The 26,942-nt window shown below is 37.8% G+C and overlaps 1 protein-coding gene across 29 annotated transcripts in view; it reads right to left on the bottom strand.

Annotated features, from left to right (window-relative positions):
- FAM13B (family with sequence similarity 13 member B) overlaps positions 1–26,942 on the bottom strand; it is a 115,273-nt gene that overhangs the window by 23,898 nt on the left and 64,433 nt on the right. For 21 of the 29 annotated variants that reach the window (XM_036239991.1, XM_036239993.1, XM_036239997.1 and 18 more), the window contains 4 exons: positions 15,923–15,964; positions 14,571–14,726; positions 11,543–11,675; positions 2,712–2,776 (listed from right to left, as the gene is read on the bottom strand). In XM_036239991.1, coding sequence (XP_036095884.1) covers positions 2,712–2,776; positions 11,543–11,675; positions 14,571–14,726; positions 15,923–15,964 — 396 coding nt within the window. The remainder of the gene's footprint in view (positions 1–2,711; positions 2,777–11,542; positions 11,676–14,570; positions 14,727–15,922; positions 15,965–26,942) is intronic. The other 8 variants (XM_036239985.1, XM_036239982.1, XM_036239987.1 and 5 more) reach the window with 3 other exon arrangements.

The raw sequence follows: 26,942 nt of genomic DNA, 5'->3' as shown, positions 1-26,942 counted from the left end.
CCTCTCTTCCCCATATAGTTAGCATACAATGTGAGAGAATAATGACTACTAGACACATGCCCATTCTTTGGAGCCCTATATCTGAAAATCACACACTACTCAAAAGATCCACAGAATCACTTCAGGTTAGAAAAACTAAGTAACATTCACCACCCTCCTGTATAACCACACCCACCACCGCCAAAAATCTTAAAAACAAGCCTGGCCAGAGGGGCTCAGTTGGGTGAGTATTATTCTGAGCACCGAGGGGTTACTGGTTCAATACCCAGTCAGGGCACATGCCTGGGTTTCGGGTTTGATCCTGGGTCAGGGCAAATTCCGACACAACCGATCAATGTTTCTTCCTAACCCCATTCTTTCTCTCACCTCCTTCTCTCTCCCTCCCTCCCTGAGTGTGTGTAAGCATGTCCTCACGTGAGGATTAAAAAAATAATAAATCCATAATAGAAAGCAAAAGGACTGAATGTATAATGCAAAATTGTAAAATAAATATTAGTTTTAGCCAAAGAGATTTATACTCCCCTACTCTGGGATATTGTATTTTTCTTTTAAAGATGATTTTTTAAAGGTATAGTTATGTCCTTTATTTTAAATCTGATTATATTCTATCACAATCAAAACAAGGTTACTACTTCTAAACCCCTCCTTCCTAAAAACATAACATGTAAACAGGAAAATTTTTAAAATTTCTTATTTCCCCACAAAAACCTACCCCTATTTAGAACAAGTGTTACAGCAAGCTGTCACAAATAATCTCTACTCGTATGACCAATCAACAGAGCATCTAGTATAGTAGGTTATCAATATACCTACTGAAGGAAAGTTCTTCTCCCCAAAGACACTGTGGCAATTTACAATGATACATGCAGGTGCTGCTTCTACCCTGCCATAACAGAGTATGCACTAAGAAGACAGGTCTTGATCTAAATACAGCAAGTCATCTCCTCATATACCTAATTACCTTATTCTTGCTAAGCATGTAAACAACTAAGTTCCCTGGCAAGCTCAAAAGCCTTCCTTTGCAGGAACAAGTGGTGGGATGAGCTAAATTCTACCCTAACAGACTAAATTCGAGAAACATGAGTGTTAAATATACAAAATGTAAAAGACACCTAACCAAGAAACTCTTTGGATCTAAAAACAAGTTTGCTAACCTATACACAAAGTTGAAGAGGAAAGAGCTTTTTCCAAAAAGATTGAGTCCTCACTAAATGGATCCTTATTGTTCTACCAAATCCAGATGTCATCATTCTGGGGATGCCTGTCAATCTTATATCTTCAGCCCATAGCTCCAATACTCCCTGGGCTGGAAGAGGATCATTCCTGCCTCCTGAAAGGAAGCACAAGGAACTGCTGTAAGCAGAAAATCTGTGGACCTTCAGAGTATGGGAACGCTCCAGAGACATGGCTCCAAAGAATTTACTTACCCTCAGAGAATAGGTTTCCTACTCACAATTAAAATAGACAATGGGCCCTGGCTGGTTTGACTCAGCAGTTACAGCATCAGCCCTCAGACCAAAGGGTCTTGAATTCGATCCCCAGCCCCAGTCAGGGTCATTCGGGAGGCAATCAATTGATGTGTCTCTCTCTCACATCAACGTTTCTCTCTGCCTCCCTACCATTCTATCTTAAAATAAATAAATAAAAAATCAATGGAAAAATATCCTTGGGTGAGGATTACCCCCACACCCCAAAAGAGAGAGAGAGAGAGACAATGGCATTAACGCAAGTTAATCCTTGCCAACAAGCTATCACCAAATTAATAATGCTGTTTGGAATTTCTCAGCATTTACAATCTATTTTGCAACTTTATTACTGATTTGTTTCCAGGATGTCAATTATCTTTCCTAAGAAAGTTATAATACACTTTTTAGCAACATCTTATAGAATCACAAAAAGAGTAACAAAATCTAAAACCTACATGATGACTTAAAACATTCTAGAAAACTTCTGTTCAAAGGAATTCAATCTACTGACTATCTATGGAAACCATATATCGCTGAAATATTCATTGCCTTAAGGAATCTTCTTCCCATTACTGCTGGCCAAAGAGGTAAACAAGCACCAACTGCATAAGATGGTTATGCTAAGTGAAATAAGTCAAACAAAAAAGATAAAAACTGTATAATCCAAACTAACTAACAAAACAAGCTAAAACAATATATATAACAGAACGGTATGGTTACCAGAGGGAAAAGAGGGTGGAGGAGAGCTAAAATTAGGTAAAAGGGGTCAAATATTGGTATACAGATATTGAATTATAATGTTGTACACCTGAAACTTATATAATATTATTAACTAATGTTACCTCAATAAATTTAATTTTTTTAAAAAAACACAGTCCTGGGACATACCAAGGAGAAGAGGAACAAAAACATCCTATACATATTTATTGAACCAAATATGCTATAGCCTACAATCTTTCAGTTAGTCATCCATAGTTCTATGACTATAATACACTGAAAGGTATTCAGAATGTCAATAAATTCCCAATTGTTCTACAAATCAACTGAAAGTTTTAAGTATCTCCAAGGTGGTTGTGTTCCCCTTTGAATTTAATATGCTTCATGCTTACCATTAAAATAAGAAGCTTGGTTCTTTAGATTATCTAAAACATATGCTATAATAGAGTCACCTAAAAATTTCACCACAATACTTAAGAACACCAAATCTAAAATGATTAATTAACAACAACAAGAAAAAATGCTTACCTCTCAAGACAGCCATCTTCATTATCACCATGGTCACCACATGGCTCTAACAGTATTCCTACAGACTGACAAAAAGAACACCACCACTGTATTAATGGAGCTCCCCATATTTGCATGAAAGGAAGTTTCCAATCTAAATTAGAATAGATTACAATTTAGTCAAATGCCCTCTTTAACTCGATACCTTATTAGGGAACAGGTACTATAACTACTATCATATTCCTTTTCGTTCCTTAGAATTCTCTCCTCCAAAAATTATGGTCTTGTGGTCCCACTTACCAACTGCTGCTTCTCCTCCTCCTCAGCCACAAACATCGAAGTTGGTAACTTCTTAGCAAGTGACAGAGGAGTCATGTAGTTCACCATATCCTCTTATTTGAAATAATAACTGTGAACCTCAAAAACACTTAAGAACACTCCTCCATGTCTTAATGACCTAGTGACACCATCCCATCCCTATTACTCCCCAAAATAAATACCTACCAAGTCTAACACGAATGTCCTGTGCATTACTACAAATTTATGTAAACTTTTCAGTGTTTTTGATTAACACCTCTGAAATCAACAAAAGGTTCAATTCTTCTTAGATTCTTAAGAAACTTGTTCAATATGAAAGACAGTCCAACATTATCTGAAAAGAGCTATTAAAATATTTCTCCCTTTTCCAACTACATAACTCTGTAAACCTAAATTGTCATCATACACTTCAAACAAAAGAACCTAGAGTAACATTATGCCATGCTACTCCTCAAAATAAAAAAAAAATTTAAATACCTTCCTTTTATTAAGGAAAAAAGGCAACCTTATTTGTTACCTTGAATGAGTTCATTGTTAATAAACATTTCTTAATTTCTAATATAGTAAATATTGGTAGATATATCTATGTAAACAATAGCTTTATGGGATCCTCGATAACGTTTAAGAGTATAAAGAGGTCCTGAGCCCTGGCTGGTGTGGCTCAGTTGGTTGGGTAATGTCCCATGCACCAAAGAGTGACTGGTTCAGTCACCTGCCAGAGCACATGTCTGGGTTTCAGGCTTGATCCCACGGTAGGGGGTGTACAGGAGGCAGCCAATCAAAGCTTCACTCTCGAATCAATGTTTCTCTTTCCCCCTTCCTCTCTCTCTAAAAATAAAAATATTTTTTTAAAAAGAGGTCCATGCCCTGGCCAGTTTGGCTCACCGGTTAGAGCATCAGCCTGCAGTCCGGAGAGACCCAGGTTAGGTTCCCGCTAAGGGCATGTACCTCGGTTGCAGTTTGTCCCCAGCCCTGGTTGGGTCGTGTGGATGGCGACCACTGGATGTGTCCCTTTCACGTCGATGTTTCTCTCTCTCTCTCTCTCTCCCTCCCACTCTATCTGAACAAAATATCAAAAAATGTCCTCGGGTGAGGACTAAAAAAAAATAATAATAATAATAATAAAAAAATAAAAAGAGGTCCTGAGATCCTAAATGAAAACCACCGGTCTAGAAATAGACTTTAGCAACCTTCATGCTGGAATATAGTAGCTTCACTCTTTTTAAATATGTTTTTATTGCCTTTTTTTTTTTTTTTTAAGAGCGAGAGGAAGGGAGAAAAAAAAAATCCATCCACAGATCCTTACCCGCCCTCCACTGGGGATCGAGCCCGCAACCCAAGCATCCTGACCAGGAATGGAATCCGGACCTCTCAGTCCATGGGACAATACTCAATCCACTGAGTCACAGCAACCTGGCAGTAGCTTCATTCTTAAATATGAAGACTTCTGGGTACATAAAATACTATTATCCAGATCCAATATTTAAAATGATCCTTGGTGTTTTACTCAAAGAACTAAATTAAATCCCAGCTCTAACTTCCTCACAAATATGAGCATAATAATCATTTACTTGCTTATAAAAGCACACTATTACATCACCAAGTCTTATCTAACCTACAATTCTTTTTACTATGACATAACTGAAACAAACTATAAAAACGGATATAATACCCACATACCCTCCAGCTAGAAATTAGGCAACAAATACTTAAAATAGAAACAAGTAGCAAATAAAAAGGCAAATGTAATTTAAAAGAAAAATGCAATGACAGAATTAAAAGCAGATAGACCAGCAGTGAAGAAAGCAGATGAAATTTGGAGTCAGGTACAGAATTGTGCTATTATGCCCCAGGACAAATAAAAGTAAGAATTATTAGACTCAGGTTAGAATATGGCCAGACTTCAATGCAACAGGAAAATATACAATACTTTCTTTAGAAACTAAAATATATTTCTTCATTTAAAGAAATTTTACTTCCTCAGAATTCACGCTACATAAAATGTTCTTCCTTTGTACATGGGTAGAGCAGAAATTATTTTTTCTAAAATATCTGCTGGCAAAATAGCTCATATTTTCTTCCCCACAAACACGGAAGTCCTCAAAAGGAGGTCTAAGGCACTGATGGAGAAGAGGGGGCTCAATTCAAGTAAGCTAGTGAGCTTTGATAGTGGAGGTAGCAACAATAGTGCCTATAATCTGTAACTGTTTTATCCACTGTTATTCCCTTTGGCTACTTTCTCAACCATTTTACCCACTGATACTCCCTTTTGCCTACTTCCCCATGTAGTACCCAATATAAGCAACCGACTATGGAGGGAATGCAGAATAGATTTTTGCAGGATGACCTGGATGCTCTCCCACACTACCAGCAATATTGAAATAACACTCATACACAATTCAACCTTGTCTCTGCTTAACAGGCATCCCGGACCCATTATAGTCCAGTTTCACAAGGTGAAATGGTTTACGTCTAAGGCTACTGATTTTTAAAATAGGACAGTGTTGTTTTTATAGTTTCATTACATGTCAATATGGTGGAGGGGAAATTAATATGGATAGATAGGGATGGGGAGGTGACTTTTCTATATATCCTTTTGAAACTTTGAAGTTTTTATCTGAATCTATCATTTTTTCAAAAGACAAAAATGTAAAAATTATATTTTAAAAATCTATAGAACAAAAACCAATTATCCATACACAGCATTTAGTCACTAAAGATTTAATAGTGGTAGTAACTAAAAATGGTTTTTACATTTTTTAATGTCTGGGGGGTATCAAAAAAATAATATTTTGTGAAATGTACAAATTATAGGAAATTCAAAGTGTACAAAAGTTTTTTTTAATTGATTTTAGAGAAGAGGAAGGGGAAGGAGGGGGGAGAAAGAAGGAGAAAAACACTTATGTGAGAAAGATACATTGACTGGTTGCCTCCCGTGTGCACCCAAATTCAAACCTGCAACCTAGGTATGTGCCTGACTGGGAAAAGAACCTGCAACCTTCCTGTGCACAGGACGATGCTCCAAACAACTGAGCCACCCGGCCAGGGCCATAAATAAAGTTTTATTGGAAGGTAGCCATGCTATATTGTTTACATTACTTTCTATGGCTGTTTCCATGGTCCAATAGCAGAGTTAAATAGTTGAGACAGACTCTAAGGCCCACAACCCCTAAAATATTTACCATCTGACCATTTAGGAAAAAGTTTACTGACCCCTTTTCTACAACTTCTTTGGACTCTAGTTACTTTTTATCTAAGCCACTTGATTCATGCATGTCACACATCTTGTCAGATTCATACTCTCCTCTTCTGGAAACTTTTTCATCTTGCTCACTTCTACTGAACTAGCTTTAAGGCCTCATTTCAAGTTTACAATCCACTAAACATGTACTCTGCACCTCTGGCCAACTAGCTATTTTATCAATGCTCTTACTAATGTGGAACAAGTTAATGGTCAGCTTTTTGTCCTCTAGGCAAACATATTCTACAAGATAATGTCAAATATGCAAACTTGCTTGAGCTTGCTCACTACAAACTTCTGGAACTCAAGTATTACTGATTCACTTCTACTTGGTCTCTTGGTCTATGTGATTTCTCTCCATGGAGTCGCTTACAAAACTTCAACCAATTTCTTCAAACCCCCAAACTCTATTCCTATCTTCTCATTCTCTGAGGATGAGGTATTTCATTTTGAAATGGTCAAAACTGCCCTGGCTGGTTTGGCTCAGTGGTGAGAGCATGGTTAGAGCATCAGCATGCAGACCAGAGAGTCCTGGGTTCGGTTCCCCTAAGGGCATGTTCTTTGGTTGCAGTTTGTTCCTGGCCCCGGTTGGGGTTGTGTGGGTGGCAGCCACTTGATGTGCCTCTCTTACATTGATGTTTTCTCCCCCCTCCCCCTTTCTCTATCTGAAGATAAATGCAAAAATATCCTCAGGTGAGGATAAAAAAATAAATAAATAAATCGTCACCCGAGAATACTTAAAAAAAAATGAAATGGTCAAAACCATCTGGAGTAAATCCTCCAAACTTCTACTTCAAAAATATTTTGTATCTCCCCTTCAACTGAGGATTAAAAGTAGCTTTTCCTTCCCAGACAGTGTGGTTCTGTGGTTGAGCATCAATCCATGCACCAAGAGGTCTCCAGTTTGCCTGGCCAGTGTGGCTTAGTGGTTGAGCGTCGACACATGCACCAAGAAGTTGCCAGTTCAATTCCTGGTCAGGGCACATGTTCAGGTTGTAGGCCTGATCCCCAGTGGGGGGCATGCAGGAGGCAGCCAATCGATGTTCCCTCTCATTGATGTTTCTATCTCTCTCTCTCCCTCTCCCTTCCACTCTCTCTAAAATCAGTAAAGAAAAAAAAATTTTTTAAGTGTTGTGCCCTGGCCAGTGTGGTCCAATGGTTAGCGTGTCGACCTAAGGACCGAAGGAGCTTGGGTTCCAAGGGCATGTACCTGGGTTGCAGGTTCGATCAATGCCCAGGTCAGGGCACGTGCAAGAGGCAACCAATCGATGTCTCTCTCTCACATCCATGTTTTTCTCTCTCTCTCCCCTCCTATCCTTCCTTTCACTCTAAAATGAATCAATGGTAAAAAGATCTCAGGTGATGATTAACAAAAAACAATTATAGTCTAATAATGAAAGATAGACAATAAACTAATAATTTAAAAGATATATACAATGATAATAACAGTATCAAAGGGGGGGCAGAAAGGAGGATAGAAAGTTCAGAAACTACATGGGGTGGGTCAGTGGGAGGACCTCCAATACACAGAGTGATGAGATTTGGCCTCACTTCCCTGAGAAGATAAAACTGAGAAATGATCTGCATGAACAGATGAGAAAGTGAGCCATGGAGATAACTGGACATACGGTAATCCATACAGAACCTTAAAACTGAGCTATCCCAATCATCAGTGTTTCCTCAGTGCCTATTGTGTTACTCTTACATCTAGAAGGAACTGGAAGGTTCTGAGAAGAGAACTGACATGTAATTTTCATTAAAAATAAAATCACTCTGGCTGCTAAACTAAGAACAGACCATAGGGAGACAAAGATGAGATCATTAGGAGGCTATATTAATCTAAGTAAAATGATGTTGGCTTGGACCTGCATGGTTTGCAATGGAAACAGTAAACAGTGGTCAGATTCTAGATCAGTGGTTCTCAACCTGTGGGTCACGACCCCTTGGGGGGGGGGGGGGGTTGAACGACCCTTTCACAGGGGTCACCCAAGAAATAACAGTAGCAAAATTACAGTTATGAAATAGCAACGAAAATAACTTTATGGTTGGGGGTCACAACATAAGGAACTGTATTAAAGGGTCACGGCATTAAGAAGGTTGAGAACCACTGTTCTAGATAAACTTTGAAAGTACAGCCAACAGAATTTTGTAAAAGACTGGATGTGAGAAAAAAATAAAAAATGACCCAAAGTTTGTGGCCTATGCATACAGAAGGAGAAACTGCCCTTTAATGAGATTATAAAGACAAAAGGAAGAGGCATATGTGCCAACAAGATTACAAATTCAGTTTGTGCATGTTAAGTTAAAGATGCTTATAAAATATTCAAGTGGAAATGCTGAGCAAAACAGCTGGATCTAGTAATCTAAAATTTAACAGTGAGGTCTGGACTAGAGATAAAAATTTGGAAACCTTTAACATCTTTATGTTATCTCATTAGACGAAATAAGATTACCAAAGGAGTGAATGAAAATGAAAAAAAATAATAAAAATAATCTGAGAATTGGGCTTTGGACCATTCCAAATTTCAGAGGTTCAGAACATGAAAAGTAATCAGTGAAGGGATAGAGCAGCCAGTCATGTAAAAAAAAAAAAAAAAAAAAAAAACCCAGAGGAGTGAGATATCCTGAAAGTCAAGTGAAGAGAATGTACCAAGATAGTGGGAGAAATTAACTAAAATTAAATTGTGCTCTTAGGTCAATAAATGGTGCAACAGACATCATCGGTGACTTGCAAGAACAGTTTCAGAGGAAGGTAAGGGCAAAAAGTTGCCACCTATACTGGGTTCAAGAAAGACTGGGAGGAGAAAATTAAAGACAGACAATTCATTCAAGGGAAGCAGAGAATTCATATGAAAAGAAGCAGGAAAAAGGGTTGTCACTAGACTGGAATAAAGGGTCAAGAGAGGATTTTTTCCATACGAAACAAGGGAGAACTAATTATAAATATTTTATACTAATTGGAATAATCCAGAAGACAGGCAGAAATTAATAGTTCAAGAAAGGGCAAGGAGATAACTACAGATGCAATAACCACTGATCTAGAATCTAACAGATGAATAGAGGAAAAGGAATTAATCTAACATACCACTGGAAGTAACAGCATTAATACACGAGAAATATACAAGCCTAGTCAGTAGTAACAGCAGCAGCACCAGCAGCAGCTTAACTTCTGTGAAATGTTTTCCAATTTATTAAATAATTTTATACTTTTACTTCTTTCAATATTTAGAGTAATTCTCTAACACTGGTATTACCCACTACTTATCTATATAAGTATAACAGAAGCTCAGAGAATTAGGTGACTTACTGAAGTCACACTATTAAGAGGTGAAGCCAGAATACAAATCTCAATTGCCTGACTCTAAATGTCTTATTATACCTACTTTTAGAATGAAAGCATGCTGAAGAAAACTTCCTTATCAATTAAGTCTTATCTTAAAAAGTATTATCAAAACTAAACTTTAAAACATGTCTTAAAAAGATGCTGCTTTGTCCTGGGTCAAGATGGTGGCGTAGATAAACGTGGTACTTGCCTCCTCTCACATCATCATCAAAATTACAACTAAACTACAGCCCAAGTGTCCATCAGTAGATGAGTAGATAAAAAAAGCTGTGGTACATATACACAATGGAATACTATGTAGCTGTAAGAAAGAAAGATCTCTTAACATCTGAAATGACATGGAGAGTATTATGCTAAGCAAAAAAATCCAATCAGAGAAAGACAAATATCACATGATCTCACTTACTTGTGGAATATAATTAACAAAACAATCTTATGAACAGAATGAACCCAGAGACATGGATGTGGGGTACAGACTGCCAAACCTCAGGTTTACTCTATCCTGCAAAGATATCACTTAGAGTCAATGGACATATAAAGAGTTTCCCAGACAAGAAAAGGCTAAAGGAGTTCATCACCACCAAGCCAGTATTATATGAAATGTTGATGGGTCTTCTTGAAGAAGAAAAACAAAAATATGAATAATAAACACATGTCTATCAACAACTGGATCTACAAACAAAATGAACAAGCAGAACAGAAACAGACTCATAGACACAGAGAACTTTTTGTTGGTTGCCAGATGGAAGGCAGTTGGGGGGAGAGGTGAAAAAGTTGAAGGAATTACGAAATTGGTTGTTAAACTGATGAACCTCAAAGGGAAAGTGGGAGGGGTAGGAAGAGATAAACCAAAGAACTTCTATGCATTATATGCATAACCAATGAACACAGACAATAGTGTGGGGAAGGCAGGAGGTAGGTGAAAGCAGGGAGCAGGGGGGTCAATGGGGGAAAAAAGGGGAGACATCTATAATACATTCAACAATAAACATCAGTTTAAAAAGAAAAAAAAAAGCCTGGCCAGTGGGGTTCAGTGGATTGAGCATCGTCCAATGAACTAAGAAGTCCTGGTTCAATTCTTGGTCAGGGCACATGCCTGGGTTGCGCACTCCATCCCCAGTAAGGGCTGTGCAGGAGGCAGCCAATGGATGTCTCTCTCACTTCCTCTCTCTCTAAAAAATCAATAAAAACATATTTTTTAAAAGAAATCCATGTAGTCATAAAAATAAAAAAGATGCTGCATTGTACATTTATTGAAATTATGTTAAAAACAATGTTACTACTAACAATTTTGACAGTGAAAATAAATTATTTTTTTAATGATATTCATGGTTTTCTCTACTTATGAAAAGGTCCTTCAGAAAAAAATCTGGGAACCAGAGAAAAACTTTAAAAAGAACAAAATTTAACCAAAATACCACCAGCTACCTCAGCTAATTTGTCTTTTCAGAAAATATTTAAAATAATGCATTTTATACCTACTTCTCTACCCAGTGATAGTTCCTGCCCTCTCCTGAGAAATGTATGTTTTCCAGACTTAGAATCAAGACAAGCCCTGGCCGGTTTGGCTCAGCGGTTAGAGCGTCGGCCTGCGGTCCTGAGAGACCCGGGTTCGGTTCCCGCTAAGGGCACGTACCTCGGTTGCAGTTTGTCCCCGGCCCTGGTCGGTTGTGCGGGTGGCAGCCACTCGATGTGTTCCTTTCACATCGATGTTTCTCTCTCTCTCTATGTTCCTCTCTCTCCCTCCCACTCTACCTGAATAAAAAATGGAAAAATGTCCTCGGGTGAGGATAAAAATAAATAAATAAATAAATAGAATCAAGACAAATATGTGTGTTAGAAAAGATAGTGAACTATGGCTTCTGGTGTCAAAGGGACACATGAAACAATAAGAGTTATATGTCTAGCACACCGAAGAGAGACTTTTTAAAAAATCTTTGCATTTCTTACCTGGTTATTTTCTTCATCCTCAAATACAAAATCTTGCTGCATAACTTCATTGTCTAAATTAGTGCTAGCCACAGGTTCTGAGCAGTCTCTGTTACTTTCACTGGCATTAATAATATCATCAGCAATATCAACCCTAGTAATGAAGATTAAAAAATCAGATCAGGCCAAATGTTGAATATGTAATGACTTTAAAATAAACATCAAAAATGATCTGAAACTTTTACTTGTTAAAGAAAATGTGTCCAGTTTCTTTCTCCTGTCAAGTTTTATTATTAAATGCACTAAGTTTATTTTTTCTCTCCGTGGAATGTTGTGAAGAATCTTACTTGTTTGCTATTTCCTTCTGAAAATCTGCAAATGCAAATGAATGGTGCCCTGGGCAGAATGGCTCAGTTGGTAGGAGCATCATCTCATGCACCAAAAGGTCATGGGTTCAATTCCTGGTCCAGGCACACACCTAGGTTGCAGGTTGAATTCCCCTGCCCTAACTGATTCATGTTTCCCTCTCACATCGTTTCAATATCTCTCTCCCTCTCTCCCCCTTCCTATCTAAAAATCAATGAAAATATTCTCAGATGAGAATTTAAGAAAAAAACAAAAACAAAGAAATGGCTTTAAAAAGAATTTATGTGCCAAACTAACAATTTCCCTTAAAAATGCCCACTCTCAATTATAATAATGACCTATTTGTTTGATTAAAATACAAATCTAGCTCTAGACACCATAGAGCCCAACACTTTATCAAGTACAACAGGAATAGCTTCCTACTGCAGATTTTCCCATCTTACATAATGTAGTATATGCGAAATACTGCAGGTTTTTATTTACAAAGACAGTACTACTACTGAGAGAACATGAGTGGAAAAATAAGAATACTGACCCAGTGGCAAAAATAAGAATATTGTCCGAGCATGGGCATAGGTTTTCAGGATCTCTAGCTAAGCTAAGGGCAAAACTTCAAGGAATCTGCTTATATTATATGCTTTGAAACAGTTTCACATTTTCCCCAACTTTCAGATACTGTTTTCTTCCTTCATATTCACCCTTGTATATCCAGTTCTATCCGTCCGAATCAAGCCTTAATAGCAGACAACCAGGGCCATTGCATAGAGCTGCAAAGGCTGGTGATGCCATCCATGCAAATTACATGACACGCCTGCAGTTGTAGGTACTTAGGAATATGGTATTCCTAAAATAAACATATTCCAACCATTAGTTTTCATGTCCATTCATTTCTTGTTTCACTTCATATATTTTTTAAATATGTTTTTATCAATTTTTTGAGAGAGAGAGGAAGGGAGAGATAGAAACATCGATGTGAGAGAGAAAACATCGATTTGCTGCCTCCCGCATGCCCCTCACCCGGGGACAGAGCCCGCAATCCAGGCATGCGCCCTGACCGGGAATCGAACCAGGGCCTGGGTCCATGGGACAACGCTCCATCCAGAGTCACACTGAGCGGGCATATTTGGCCTTTTAAAAATATATTCCTTAGCCGTGGCTGGTTTGGCTCAGTGCACTGAAGAGTTATAGGTTCAATCCCCAGCCCCAGTTGAAGTCCTGTGGAAGACTACAGATCAATATGTCTCTCTCGCATCAATGTTTCTTTCTCTCTTTCTTTCTCTCCCTCCCTCCCTCTCCCTCTCTAAAAATCAATGAAAAATATCCTCTGGTGAGGATTAACAAAGAATAAAATGAAAATATATTCCTTAAAAAAAAAAATCTCTCTAGCCCGGCTGGTATGGCTCAATGATTGTCAACCCATGCACCAAGAAGTCACTGGTTCAATTCCCAGTCAGGGCACATGCCCAGATTGTGGGCCAGATACCCAGTGGGGGGGGGGGATGTAGGAGGTGGCCAGTCAATGTTCTCTCATTGATGTTTCTCTCTCTCTCTCTCTCCTTCTCCCTTTCCCTCTCTCTAAAAATCAATAAAGAAAAAAAAAATTTATAAAGATATAAGAAAACTCTCTATGTAATAATTTTTTTCTTTTTTTACCTTTCTATGAATCCTCCAAATTTGGGTACATCTTTCTCATCTGTCCCCAAAATAAAAATTGATAAATAAAAGCTATTAAATCATTGCATATGGTCTCAGAGGAAGGCACCTATATATCCTGAAGTGCAGGACTGAGGTAAGAGGAAATAAGATGAAGCTTTCATTTATTTAAAGGTAACAAGTCATACTAAAGAACAGAGTAATATCAAATCACACAGTACACAGAGGTACTTTAAACTTATATAAATTCAACTATTAATAGCCACTCTAAAAAAAACATGTAGGGAGGGAAGAGGCTGGAGGTAGGGAATAACAATTTAAATAGCAAAAGGTAATTCTGCTCACCATGTCATTCATTGGTCACATGTGCCAGGAGCGATGTCAATCTCCTGTCCCTATAACCTGTCTAGATCTCTGCTTGTCTCTGCTGGTGTCACCATCTGTTGCACAGAGGTCTAACTTTTTTTTTTTTTTTTTTAATCCTCACCCGAGGACATTTTCCCATATTTTGTACAGATAGAGTGGGAGGGAGAGAGAGGAAGAGAGAGAGAGAGAGAAACATCGACGTGAAAGGGACACATCGAGTGGCTGCCACCCGCACGACCAACCAGGGCCGGGGACAAACTGCAACCGAAGTACGTGCCCTTAGCGGGACCGAACCCGGGTCTCTCAGGACCGCAGGCTGACGCTCTAACCGCTGAGCCAAACTGGCCAGGGCAGAGGTCTAACTTTTTAAAGTTATTTTTCATACAACATAGTCTGTAAAGGCAAGCTAACTACTTTATCTGATGCTCTGGGAGAAAAATCTGGCTGTGTTAAACTTAATAAATAACTTAAGATATTTTCAATGTTACATAAATATATAATTTATACACAAGTACATACAAAGTCACTTTTTACATAGACTTTCAGAAATCTCCAAGTAAGATAAGATCCCATTATTTAAGTAAAAATATGGTTTTTTTAAAGATAACAAACAACTTTACTGAACTCTTAATAATAACAGTAAAAAGTGTTAAAAGTTTCTTACTGGTTATTAGATCCTTCCCCATCACAATTAATACTTCCTGCTTCATTATTACACACCAGACTTTGCTGTTGTAAATTCTTAAGATCATGATCTATGCTGCTCTGCAGATCAAAAAGGTGCTGTTCCACAGCTGCTCTAATTGTTCTTTCTAAAACGCTACAAAACAGAACACATCTTAATGAGATGCAGTCACCCTAACTGGGTATTTGACCACATATACACAAATGTTAAAACCTATGACCAGTAAAACCAATTACTGTGAATTGTAAATGGGTAAGCTAGAGTGTAAAAAGAAATACACAGCCCTGGCCGGTATGGCTTATCGGTTAGAGCGTCAGCCTGCGGTCCAGAGAAACCCGGGTTCGGTTCCCGCTAAGGGCACATACTTCGGTTGCAGTTTGGCCCTGGCCCTGGTTGGTCGTGTGGGTGGTAACCACTGGATGTGTCCCCTTCACATCCATGTTTCTCTCTCTGTCTTCCTCTCCCTCCCTCTCACTCTATCTGAACAAAAAATGGAAGAATATCCTCGGGTGAAGATTAAAAAAAAATAATAATACATAAAGGGAATACACAACACTGGCTTAAATTTTAAAATGCAATTTGCAAAAATAGATATTATACAAATCAAACATAGTGTCACTATACTACTGAGGTGAGAGGGACCAGTTGTGACAATAATTCACCCACACTACTATATATTTAGCCACTTGAAGAGACTTTTCAAAGCTATGTTTATAAAGCAAAATAATTTACCAAATGCTCAGCTAAATAAAAGAAGCAAACTGCAAAGGTATTGTTTGTATATTTTTATATAAAGTCTACTTATTTATTCTTTTAGTCCTCACCCGAGGATATTTTTCCATTGATTTCTAGATAGAATGGAAGGGAAGGAGAAAGGGAAAGAGAGAGAGAAAAAAAATTGATATGAGACACACTGATTGGTTGCCTCCCACACGATCCTGTCCAGGGCCAGGGGTCTAGCCTACAACTCAGGTACCTGCCCTTGACCAGGAATTAAGACTACAACCCCTCAGCCAACGCTTTAACTGCTGAGCCAAACCAGCTAGCACTGAAGTCAATTTTTTAAAGAAAATAACAAAAGCTCTGATAGTTTTCAATCTTCTCAGAAGATCAAAAAATCACCTGAAGACAATTCACCTTTATTTCGTATATTAGTGCAATGTGTGCCTTCTTCATTTGTTCCTACCGTAGTACATAAAATACTAAGTAGTTTAGCTGTGTTATGTACAATCTTTCCTCTAAAGTAAGCACAATAAATACATGATTTTCATTCCTACAATTTAGTAATTTTTTTAGAACTTTTAAGTTGTCTCTATAAGTGTACTACTTACTCTGCAGAGGCTGGTAAGATGCTGGTGGGAGATATATGGGCACTGTAATCAAAGAAAGAAATTAGCTATAAAATTTTAAATACTAAATGACTATAAAATATGCTGAAAACTGCCACATTTGCACTACCCTGACACAACCAGGAAAGCATGCAGTAAGTTTTATGTTCATTTCTAGCAGAGTATGATACTAATTTTCTTTAAAAAATTACTTTTTCAGCCCTGGCCATCGTGGCTCAGTTGGTTGGGCATCACCCCATGCACCAGGAGGTCATTGGTTCGATTCCTAGTCTAGGCACATGCCAGGGTTTCAGGCTCAATCTCCAGTAGGGGGCATATAGGAGCAGCCAACTGATGTTTCTCTCTCACACTGATGTTTCCTTCTCTCTCCATCTCCCTTCCTCTCTCTAAAATCAATGAAAACATACGCATAAAGAAACTACTTTTTCACACAAAAAGACCCTTAAAAATACATTCTCTCCGTGTGTATGTGTGTGTTTAGCCAACTACTTCATCTGATACTCACTTGGAGAAACAATGACCTATTTCAAGTCCTAAGGAGAAAAATCTGACTACTGGCCCAATAAAAGTACCCCATCTAGAATAGTATGATGGCCTCAATGCTGGCCCTATACTCCTTGCCAGAAGTTAATAGCATATGCTACTACTCAGAGGATATTCTCAAGCTACAAAAAAGAAAGGGCAAAATGGATGCTAAAATTCAGACCACCTCATTCACTGTGCCAGTAAGAGACTTTCCTTAGCAAATTTTGCACCATATTTTCTACTGATACTTACAAAAATATATTTAATAGCCTAATTTTTACCAGAGTTATCAAAAGTACAACTTAAACCCACAGTGTGATGTGGATACCACTAAAACGTTAAAATAAAAATTAAAGTGTTGGTGAGTGTATGAAACAATTAGGACCTTTTTTTTTTTTAATTATCCTCACCCAAGGACATCCTTCCATTTTTTGTTCAGCTAGAGTGGGAAGGAGAGAGAGGGAGAGAGAGAGAGAAACATTGACGTGAAAGGGACACATCGAGTGGTTGCCACCTGCACGACCCATCCAGGGCCAGGGACAAACTGCAACCGAGGTACATGCCCTTAGCAGGAACCGAATCCAGGTGTCTCTGGACCTCAGGCCGACACTCTAACTGCTGAGCCAAACCAGCCAGGGCAGGACTCTCATACAGTCCTAGTGAGAATGTAAAATGTTCCAACCATTATGGAAACCAGTTTGGCAGTTTCTTCTAAAATTTACCAAATGACCCAGCAATTGTACTCCCAAGAATTTAATTAAAAGAGAAATGAAACTGTAAGCCCATAGGAAAGACTTCCACAAGCATAGCAGCTTTATTCATAATGGCAAAAAACAGGAAGTAACCCAAACACGTGAATTGATAAACAAAGCGTGGACTGTACTTACAATGGAATACATTCAGTATTATTTTATAGAAGACATGAACAACTGATACATGCAATAACATGAATCTCAAAAAACACGTACCAAGCAAAAGCAGCCAGACACAAAAGGCTACCTACTTTGTGATTCCATTTATAAGAAATTCTAAAACATGCCCTGGCTGGTTTGGCTTAGCAGAAGAGCATAGGCCTACAGACCAATGAGTCTCAGGTTCCATTTCAATCAAGAGCACCTATTTTGGTTGCAGTTCATCCCCAGCCTTCGTCAGGTTGTGCAGGAGACAACCAGTCAATGTGGCTCTATCATGTCAATATCTCTCTCTCTCTCTCTCTCTCTCTCTCCCTCCCTCCCTCCCTCCCTCCCTCCCTCCCTTCCTCCTTCTCTATCAGATGATAAATAGAAAAGTATCCTCAGGTGAGGAATAAAAAAAGAAAAATTCTAAAATAGGCAAAATGGATCTATACAGTGACAGAAAACCTATCAGTAGTTGCCTGGGGCCAGAGATGGGGGGAAGGGAGTAAATATATTGTAAAAAAGCATGTGGGGTGATGGAAATAATCTCTCTCTTGATTATAGTGGTTGTTCAAATGTATCCATGTGTAATATGCGTATATGTGCATTCATAAAATGAAAATTCTGTGAAAACTATACCTCAACAAAGTTTATTTTTAAAGAAGAAAAAAAAAACCAGTAACAGAGAAAACTAATCTGCAATAACAGAAGTCAGATAGTAGCTGCATTTGGGGAACAAGGAAATGGTAACATCTGAAAAGAAGCTGGTGACCCAGGTGGTAATTATATAAGTTGAGTTCACTTTCTAATAAATCAATGACTTTATGACTTATATATCCACATAATTCTTTAATAAAAAGTCATTTTTTTAGCTCAGCTGGTGTGGCTCAGTGGATTGAGCATCACCTCATGGAGAGAAAGGTTCCGATTCAATTCCTGGTCAGGACACATGCCCGGGGTTGTGGGCTCAATCCCCAGTAGGAGGCATGCAAGAGGCAGCCGATCAATGTTCTCTCTTTGTCTAAAAAAAAAAAAAAAAATCAATTACAAAATATATGTATTTATTTATTTATTTATTTTATTCCTCACCTGAGGATATTTTTCTACTTATCATTAGATAGAGTGGGAGGGAGGGAGGAAAAGAGAGAGAGAGACAGAGAGAGAGAGTGCGCCACATCGACTAGTTGCCTCACAATGACCCGATCACGGCTGGGGACGAACCACAACCAAGTACGTGGCCTTGACCAGAATGGAACCCATGATTCATTGGTCCTTGGGCTGAAGCTCCAACTGCTGAGTCACACCAGCCGGGGCAAAAAAAAAAAAAATTTTAAAGACATTTTTTAAAAGTAAATTTAAATTAGTTTTATGAAACTCTTCTATAAAATGTACCAAAAGAAACTCTAACCAATATGAGGAACAGAGTTCGTAAGGTTAATATTCTCAGGATTCTCTGTAGGAAACCAAATGAACATCATTTACCATTTATCCAGTAATCTTCATGTCTCCCTTATAACAAACACATCAGTAGCAAATTACACAATTGCTTTATCAGACAACAGTAAGCCATCCTGGTTTGACACTTATAACCTCTCCTAGCTTTAAAAAAAATTTTAACTGCCAATATGCTAGTTTTCATAAGTGGATTACTCTTAGTTCTACATGCTTTCATGCTGATACCTTCAAGGGAAGAATTTTAAAATATTTTCATGTTTAAATAAAGTTTTTGGAACTTCATTTTTGAAATCAGCAAAACCTAGGGAGAAAAATGACATATGCATGCACAAAGAAGAGTACAGCCAAGTCTATTTCTAGTAGTGTCAGGTAAGTTGAAAGGTTAAGTATTCAGTGATTTCTGCAGGAAAAAAAAAGATAAACAAGGCTTTCTTTAAAGATTGTTCAAATGTCAACTAAGATATTAAAATTTTTTCTAATATTTTGCTTCAATGTCTGCTATTTATATTTTTAATTTCAGTTATGAGTTTCTATTTAATTATAAAAGTTAATCTTTACGTGGCATATTATATTGTCCTCAATAGTATTTGCAATCTCTAAACTTACAAAATTCCTTATCTATTTAGAAATATTCATTTACTTTATTTATTTTTTCTTTATTGATTTTAGGGAGAGGAAGAGAGAGAAACATCAATGAGAGAGAACAGTGATTGGCCACCTCCTCCATACCCTGGACTGATAATTTGGCTCACAACCTGGGCATGTGCCCTGACGGGGAATCAAACCAGTGACCTCTTGGTACATGGTTCAACGCTCAACCACTGAGCCACACTGGCCAGGCCTGTTCATTTTATTTTATATATATATATAATTTTTTAATCCTCACCCGAGGATATGTTTATTGATTTCAGAGGAAGAGATAGGGAGAGAAACATTGATTGGCTGCCTCCTGTACATGCCCCAGCTGGAGACTGAACAACCACCTGGATATGTGCCCTGACAGAATCGCACAAAGACCTTTCAGTGTGTGGGACAAGAGTCCAATCAACTGAGCCACACCAGCCGGGCTGTTTGTTTTATTTTTACTACTTAACTGCAACTCACTGACAGTATAGTATGTTCAATGATGTAAAGAAAATTTATGAATTCAACAACCTTCTTCTTTATAATTTGTGATTTCTGTTGAATTTGACCTTTTCCAAATGCTCAAAAACTTCTCATTCTCAACTACTTAGTCCATCAATCTGTTACTAAAGCCTTATATCATGTTTAACTTTTGGTAGAGCTTATACCTTTCCTGTTTTTCAAATTTGCCATTGTTAGTCATCTACTTTTTCTCCAAGAGGAACTTTCTCACCCATTTTATCAGATTAGATTACCACTGAGATGCTAGTAGCTAAATAAACACAAGATACTTCATGAAGAATCAAATAAACAACAAGAAACATAAGTAACCTAACTAGAAATGCACATCTGAAATTAAGGATTTAGATCCAATTAATATATATTACACTGATGTTAATGTGCAATAATGTTGCCCAGCCAGAGTGGCTCAGTGGATTGAGCGTCATCCCATGGACTGAGAGATCCCAGTTCAATTCCCAGGCAGGGCAAATGCCCTGGTTGCGGGCTCAATCCCTGGTGGTGCGCATGCCAAGAGGCAGCCAACCAATGTATCTCTCTCACATCTCACATCAATGTCTCTCTCTCTCCATCTCCCTTCCTCTCTAAAAAATCAATATGAACATTACAAAAAATTATATATATATATATATAATAATATAAAGGCTATGAAACTGACAGTCGTATGTTGCTGGTGGGAAGGTAAATTAGTAAAACACTTATGGAAATCAATTTGGCAGTGTGTTTAATAAAAGAGCAGTCTAAAATTATTCTTGACTCAGGAATTCCATATCTGCAACTCTATCTAGAGAGTCTATAAAGTATACCAAAATCTAACCTAAATTTTAAGAAAACCACATAAGTTGTTTTTGGAAGCACTTTTTCAGTATTATAAAATAAGAAATTTCAAAAGTATAGAAAAGTTGAAAAACAGTATATAAACACCCTAAGACCCACCATCTAAATTCTATAATTAAAATTTTACTATATTTGCAGAATTGTTTTTAAGAAATATCAGCATTTATATATATATAAAATGGACTAGGGTACACACAATCAATAGACTATTTGAAATTATTAATATTCATCAAGATTAGAAAATAACTTGAGAAAGTGTTTTTATATGTATACAAATGATATGTTTAACTATGTATCAAAATGGCTACATTTAATAATGTGTTTTTATAATTATACAAACAGGCTAGTAAAGATTAAATCAGAATTTGGGAGTTTCCTTACTACCGGTAAAACAGGGATGTCATCCATAGACATCCTGTATCAGACTCTCCTGGAGTGACATTATTATTTTATTGCAGACTTATTCCCTACCTCAGACCTCAAATACTATAAATTCAAAGTAAATAGACAGTATGATATTGGCACAAGAATAGACAAACAGAACAGAAATGAACCTATGCATATATACTTGGTTTAGAACAAAGGTGGTACTACAGAAAGAAGTCTTTTCAAAAATGAGTATTAGAACAATTCTATGTCCATATTACAAAAGGTAACTTGACCCCTACTCATACCCAGGAAGCAAAAATCAATTCTAGGTGGATTATAGACCTAAATATGCAAGGTGAAACAATACAGCTTTTTTAAAAAATATGTTTTTACTGATTTAAAAAAGAGAGAAAAGGAGAGAGTGAGACAGAAACACTGATGAGAGAGAACATCAATTGGCTGCCTCCTGCACACCCCCTACTGGGGATTGAGTTCACAACCCGGGCATGTGCCCTGACAGGAAATCAAACTAGCGACGTCCTCTCTGTGCAGGGCATGATGCTCAATCCACTGAGCCACACCAGTCGGGCACTGTACTACATTTCATATGCCCCTGTAGTCAGCGGAAGGCACATTTCCTTAACAATAAGGCATCCACAGAATGAAGTTAATCGCTATACCCTTTCCTGCATCATGCTTTATTTTTTAAATATTTTTTCTTTATTGACTCTAGAGAGAGAGGGAGAGAGAGAAAGACATAGAAACATCAATGAGAGAGAACATCGACTGGCAGCCTCCTGCATGCCCCCCACTGGGGATTGGGCCCACAACCTGGGCATGTGTCCTGATTGGGAATTGAACCAGCAACCTTTTGGTGCACAGGATAATGCCCAACCAACTGAGCCACACTGGCCAGGCATCCTGCATCATGCTTTAAATTGAACCAGCAGAAACCAATGAACAAAACTGAAGCCCTAACATCAACAATTTAGAATTTTTCATTCTTTCTAAATTCCAAGTTTAGCAAGACATTAAAAGCACAACTTTAAATGAACTTTACAACATCAATTAACTGTTTTTTGATGTGTGATCTGTAAGTATGAGTATAAATTAAAATCACCTAAACCTCAAGCTAAAATAAACCTTTCCAATACAGACTAAAAAAAAAAAAGATTATGAATGCCCTGGCTGGTGTGGCTCAGTTGGTTGGGCGTCATCCCGAGCAACAAAAGGTTGCCAGTTCAATTCCCCAATCAGGGCACATGGCCAGGTTGCAGGCTCAATCCCTGACAGAGGCCATCCAGGAAGCAGCTGATGGATGTTTCTCTCTCAAAAAAAATAAAATTAAAATCTCAAGAAAAAAAAGATTATGAAGCACAGGGAAATAAAGTTAAGAGTTCTTTCAGAACTCTCTCATCTCTTTAATTTTTTTAAAGGTAAAAATTCCCCTTAAATCTGTATATTTAAATAGCAAAGCTAAATTACAAATAAATATGTGCATATAAAGCAACATGTTTCATCTAAAGATACAGGCATTATAGAAACAATTTTAGGTTTCCGCAGACTTCATAGATAAAGACTGAGGCTCAGAAGCAACTAAAACTCTTACTTTTTGTGTACCCTACCCTACCCATACCCTAAACTCCACCATTTTTTCAATCTCAACTCAGCTCAAATCTTAACTAAACATGGCTAATGGCAAACAATATATAAAAACAATAGATACATAAATAGATAAACCAATATAGCTCATACAGCCCTGGCCAGTGTAGCTCAGCTGGTTGAATGTTGTCCTGTGCATTAAAAGGTTGCTGGTTAGATTGCCAGTCAGGGCACATGCCTGGACTGGATTCCTGGTCAGGGGCATGCAGGAGGCAGCCAATCGATGTCTCACTCTCACACTGATGTTTCTGTCTCTCTCTCCCTCTATCCCCTACTCTCTAAATATCAATTTAAAAACTTTTTAAAAATAAATAATCCTAGCCAGTTTGGCTCAGTAGTTAGAGCATCACCTCATACACCAAAGGGTCAAGGGTTTGATTCCCAGTCCAGGGTACATACCTGGGTTGCGAGTCTGTTCTCCGGCCCTGGTTGGGCCATGGGCAGGAGACAACCAATCGATGTGTACACATTGATGTTTCTCTGTCTCTCCCTCTCTCACTTCCACTCTCTCTAGAATTAAATGAAAAAAATATCCTTGGGTGAGGATTAATACACACATTTAAAAAAATGTTAAATAAATAAAAAGGCCAGTCCTTGATGAAGAAACAGTTAAAATTATTAATTTTATGTCAGCCCTTGAGTACACTTTTTTTTTTAATCCTCACCCGAAAACATTTTTGCACATATCTTCAGATAGAGTGGGAGGGAGAGAGGGAGGAAGAGAGAGAGAGAAACATCAATGTGAGAGAGACACATCAAGTGGTTGCCACCCACACAACCCCAACTGGGGCTGGGGACAAACCGCAACCAAGGTGCGTGTCTTTAGCGGGAACCGAACCCGAGACTCTCAGGTCTGCGGGCCGATGCTCCAACTGCTAAGCCAAACCGGCCAGGACAGAGTACACTTCTTTTTAATAGTTGGTGTGACAGATAGGGAAGTATACTTGAAGTACTTAGTACAATTCTTATCTTAAGAGCTAAACTCATCATGGAACACCATTTTTACATGAAAGATAGACATAAACTATAGTTATTTTAACTTAAATACCTGGCAGACATTTTCTCAAAATGAGCATGATTGCTACTTCAAGAATAACAACTGATGCCCTGGCTGGTTTGGCTCAGTGGTTAGAACCTTGTCCTGAGGACTGGAGGGTTTTGCATTTGATTCCCAGTCAAGGGCACATACTTGGGTTGCAGGTTTTATTCCCAACCCCAGGGGGGATGGTACAGGAGGCAACCAATCAAAGTGTCTCTGTCTCTCTGTATATATATATACATGCTAGGCACTATGCATTGTAGGGGTATTTCTCTCCTACTTTTCTTTCATCCAAGGTGAATAATCAAAGAATGTAATCAATGCAATCAATTTATGAAATGTAATCAATTTATGCAGTCAGCCAAAACTAAAATAAAAGGTTAATGTATATATAATAACTGAAATTTACAAATATCACTAAATCTAATACCACTCTGGTAGACACATCTGTTTTTGCTGCCCAATATCTCTATTCCTCTCTTTTAGTAATAGCTCCATTTTTCTGTAGTAAACAAGCTCTTCCCTTTATTCAGTGATGTAGGTAAATGCATAAATTATAGTAACCAACACTAGTCTAGATTGAGGGATGGATACGTGACTGAATTATGGCCAGACCCTCTCCTCTGGACCCCACAGGAATCTAATCTTGAGCAGAATAACAGAAAGAGAAAGTTCAAGTTGTATCTCGCATAGCAATCGTCACATGCTAAAGACTTGTTACTAAATTCTCCAAGGCTGCCCATGTTCTTATCAATGCTTTACCTTTTGACTCTGCAACCTATCCAACATTCTTCTAATAAACTACCCTTTTTCCTTCCTTATTTAACCAAGGTCTTTTTCTACGATTTGCAATTATGGAATCCTGAAAACCCCCGAATCTCCAAAGAATGCATCTAAAAATGACTACGTTGGAGGGAAGAAGGATCCTCTACAAAACTAGACAGATGATCAAAGAGAAGAAAGTAGTAGTAGAGCACATTTGAAATAATACCTAACCTTGCAGAATAATAAATAAATAAATAAATCTTAACAAATTTATCCCTCTAAATGAACACAATAAAAAAAATTTTTTTTTGCAATAATAGGAAAATTCTGTATCTGTACTGTCTGCTATGGTAGCCACTAATCACACATGGCTACCACTACATGAAATATAACCACTACAACTATGGAAAGGATTCTTAAATCTTATTTCATTTTAATTGGTTTAAATTTAAATAGCCAATGTAGTTACAGTCGTCCCTCACCACTTCGCACTTCGAATTTCGAGACTTTACTCCATCGCGGTTTTTCCAAATATATTCATTAAAAAGTTGATAGAGACAGTGAAAATGATACAGCGCACGCTCGGTTGTCTGAGTCAATTATACACCCCTGGATTACACTTAAAATTAAAATTACTGTATGGACTGTAGGCCTATGTATTCGAGCACCCCAGGAATCCTTCAATGCTAGGTGCAACCTCTAGAGTCTAGAACTAATTAACCGCGATAAATGAGGGACAACTGTATTGGACACCTTACTGGAGAACATAACTAAATTAACAAAATAAAGGACAACCACTTAAACCTACTGTTTTCAGGTCCTCAAGAAAATACTGCAATATACCAATGTAAACTGGGCCAAGTCTTTAAGGAGTTTGAAAATACTTATAATCAAAAGCTACAGAGAAATGTATTTTAGCCCTGGCCGGTTTGGGTCAGTGGTTAGAGCATCGGCCCGTGGACCAGAGAGTCCCAGGTTCAGTTCCCATTAAGGGCACGTACCTCAGTTACAGTTTGTCCCTGGCCCCAGTTGGGGTCGTGTGGGTGGCAACCACTTGATGTGTCTCTCTCACATTGATGTTTCTCTCTCTCTCTCTCCCTCCCACTCTATCTGAAGATAAATGCAAAAATATCCTTGGGTGAGGATAGAAAAAAGAAAGAAAGTTTACTCTATGAGCCTAATAAATTTATCCAAATAATTCAAAAGAAGGGAAAAAAGACCTAAGAACAAAAGTTGTTTAATAGCAGTATAGTACTTAAAAGCTGGCTGGAATAATTCAAAATGTCCAGAAAAAGAGAATGATAATAAATATGTAATTAAGATATAGTTAAGTGAGCCCTGTCCAGTTTGGCTCAGCGGTTAGAGCGTCGGCCTGCGGTCCTGAGAGACCCGGGTTCGGTTCCCGCTAAGGGCACGTACCTCAGTTGCAGTTTGTCCCCGGCCCTGGTCGGTTGTGCGGGTGGCAGCCACTCAATGTGTTCCTTTCACATCGATATTTCTCTCTCTCTCTCTCTGGTCCTCTCTCTCCCTCCCACTCTACCTGAACAAAAAATGGAAAAATGTCCTCAGGTGAGGATAAAAAAAAAAAAAAAAGATATAGTTAAGTGAAATAAGCCAGTCAGAGAAAGACAAGTACCACATGATTTTACTCATATATGGAATCTAACGAACAAAATGAACTAAATAGCAAAACAGAGACAGACTCATAGATAAAAGAGAGCAGGCTGACAGCTGTGGGGAGGTGGGGAGGGAGGACTGGGGGATTGGAGGGATTGAGTAAAAAAGGGAAAAAAAGAGAAAAAAATTCATGAGTACAGACAATAGTGTGGTGAGGGCAGGTGGGAGATGGTTATGGGGGGATAAATGGTGACTGACTTGGGGTTATGAACACACAATACAAAGTACAGATGATGTGTTATAGAGTTATACACCTGAAACCTGTATAATTTTGTTAGCCAGTGTCACACTAATAAATTCAATAAAAAGAAAAAATTAAAAAATAAAAAGGAAAAAAGATATAGTTAAATATCTCAGTATATAATTAAAATATAGTTAACAGGCCATCAAAAAGTCCATTAGAAGGTCATATAAACATAGAAAATCACAAATAAAATATTAAATCAGGGGCAAAAGAGTGAATAAACATGTAAATATACAATTACAATCATGTTTGAAAAAACTATACGTAATATAAAGATCTAGCGGCCCACAGAGAAATATAATAGTTGATTTAGCCATATACATTCTAAATGACAATTTTTCTAAATGACATTGGATAGTTCTTCCCTAGATATTACTAGTTTCGGTAATC

Source organism: Molossus molossus, unplaced genomic scaffold, assembly GCF_014108415.1.
Source record: "Molossus molossus isolate mMolMol1 unplaced genomic scaffold, mMolMol1.p scaffold_m16_p_4, whole genome shotgun sequence".
Taxonomy (NCBI): domain Eukaryota; kingdom Metazoa; phylum Chordata; class Mammalia; order Chiroptera; family Molossidae; genus Molossus; species Molossus molossus.
This window is presented reverse-complemented; position numbering and strand designations above follow the sequence as displayed.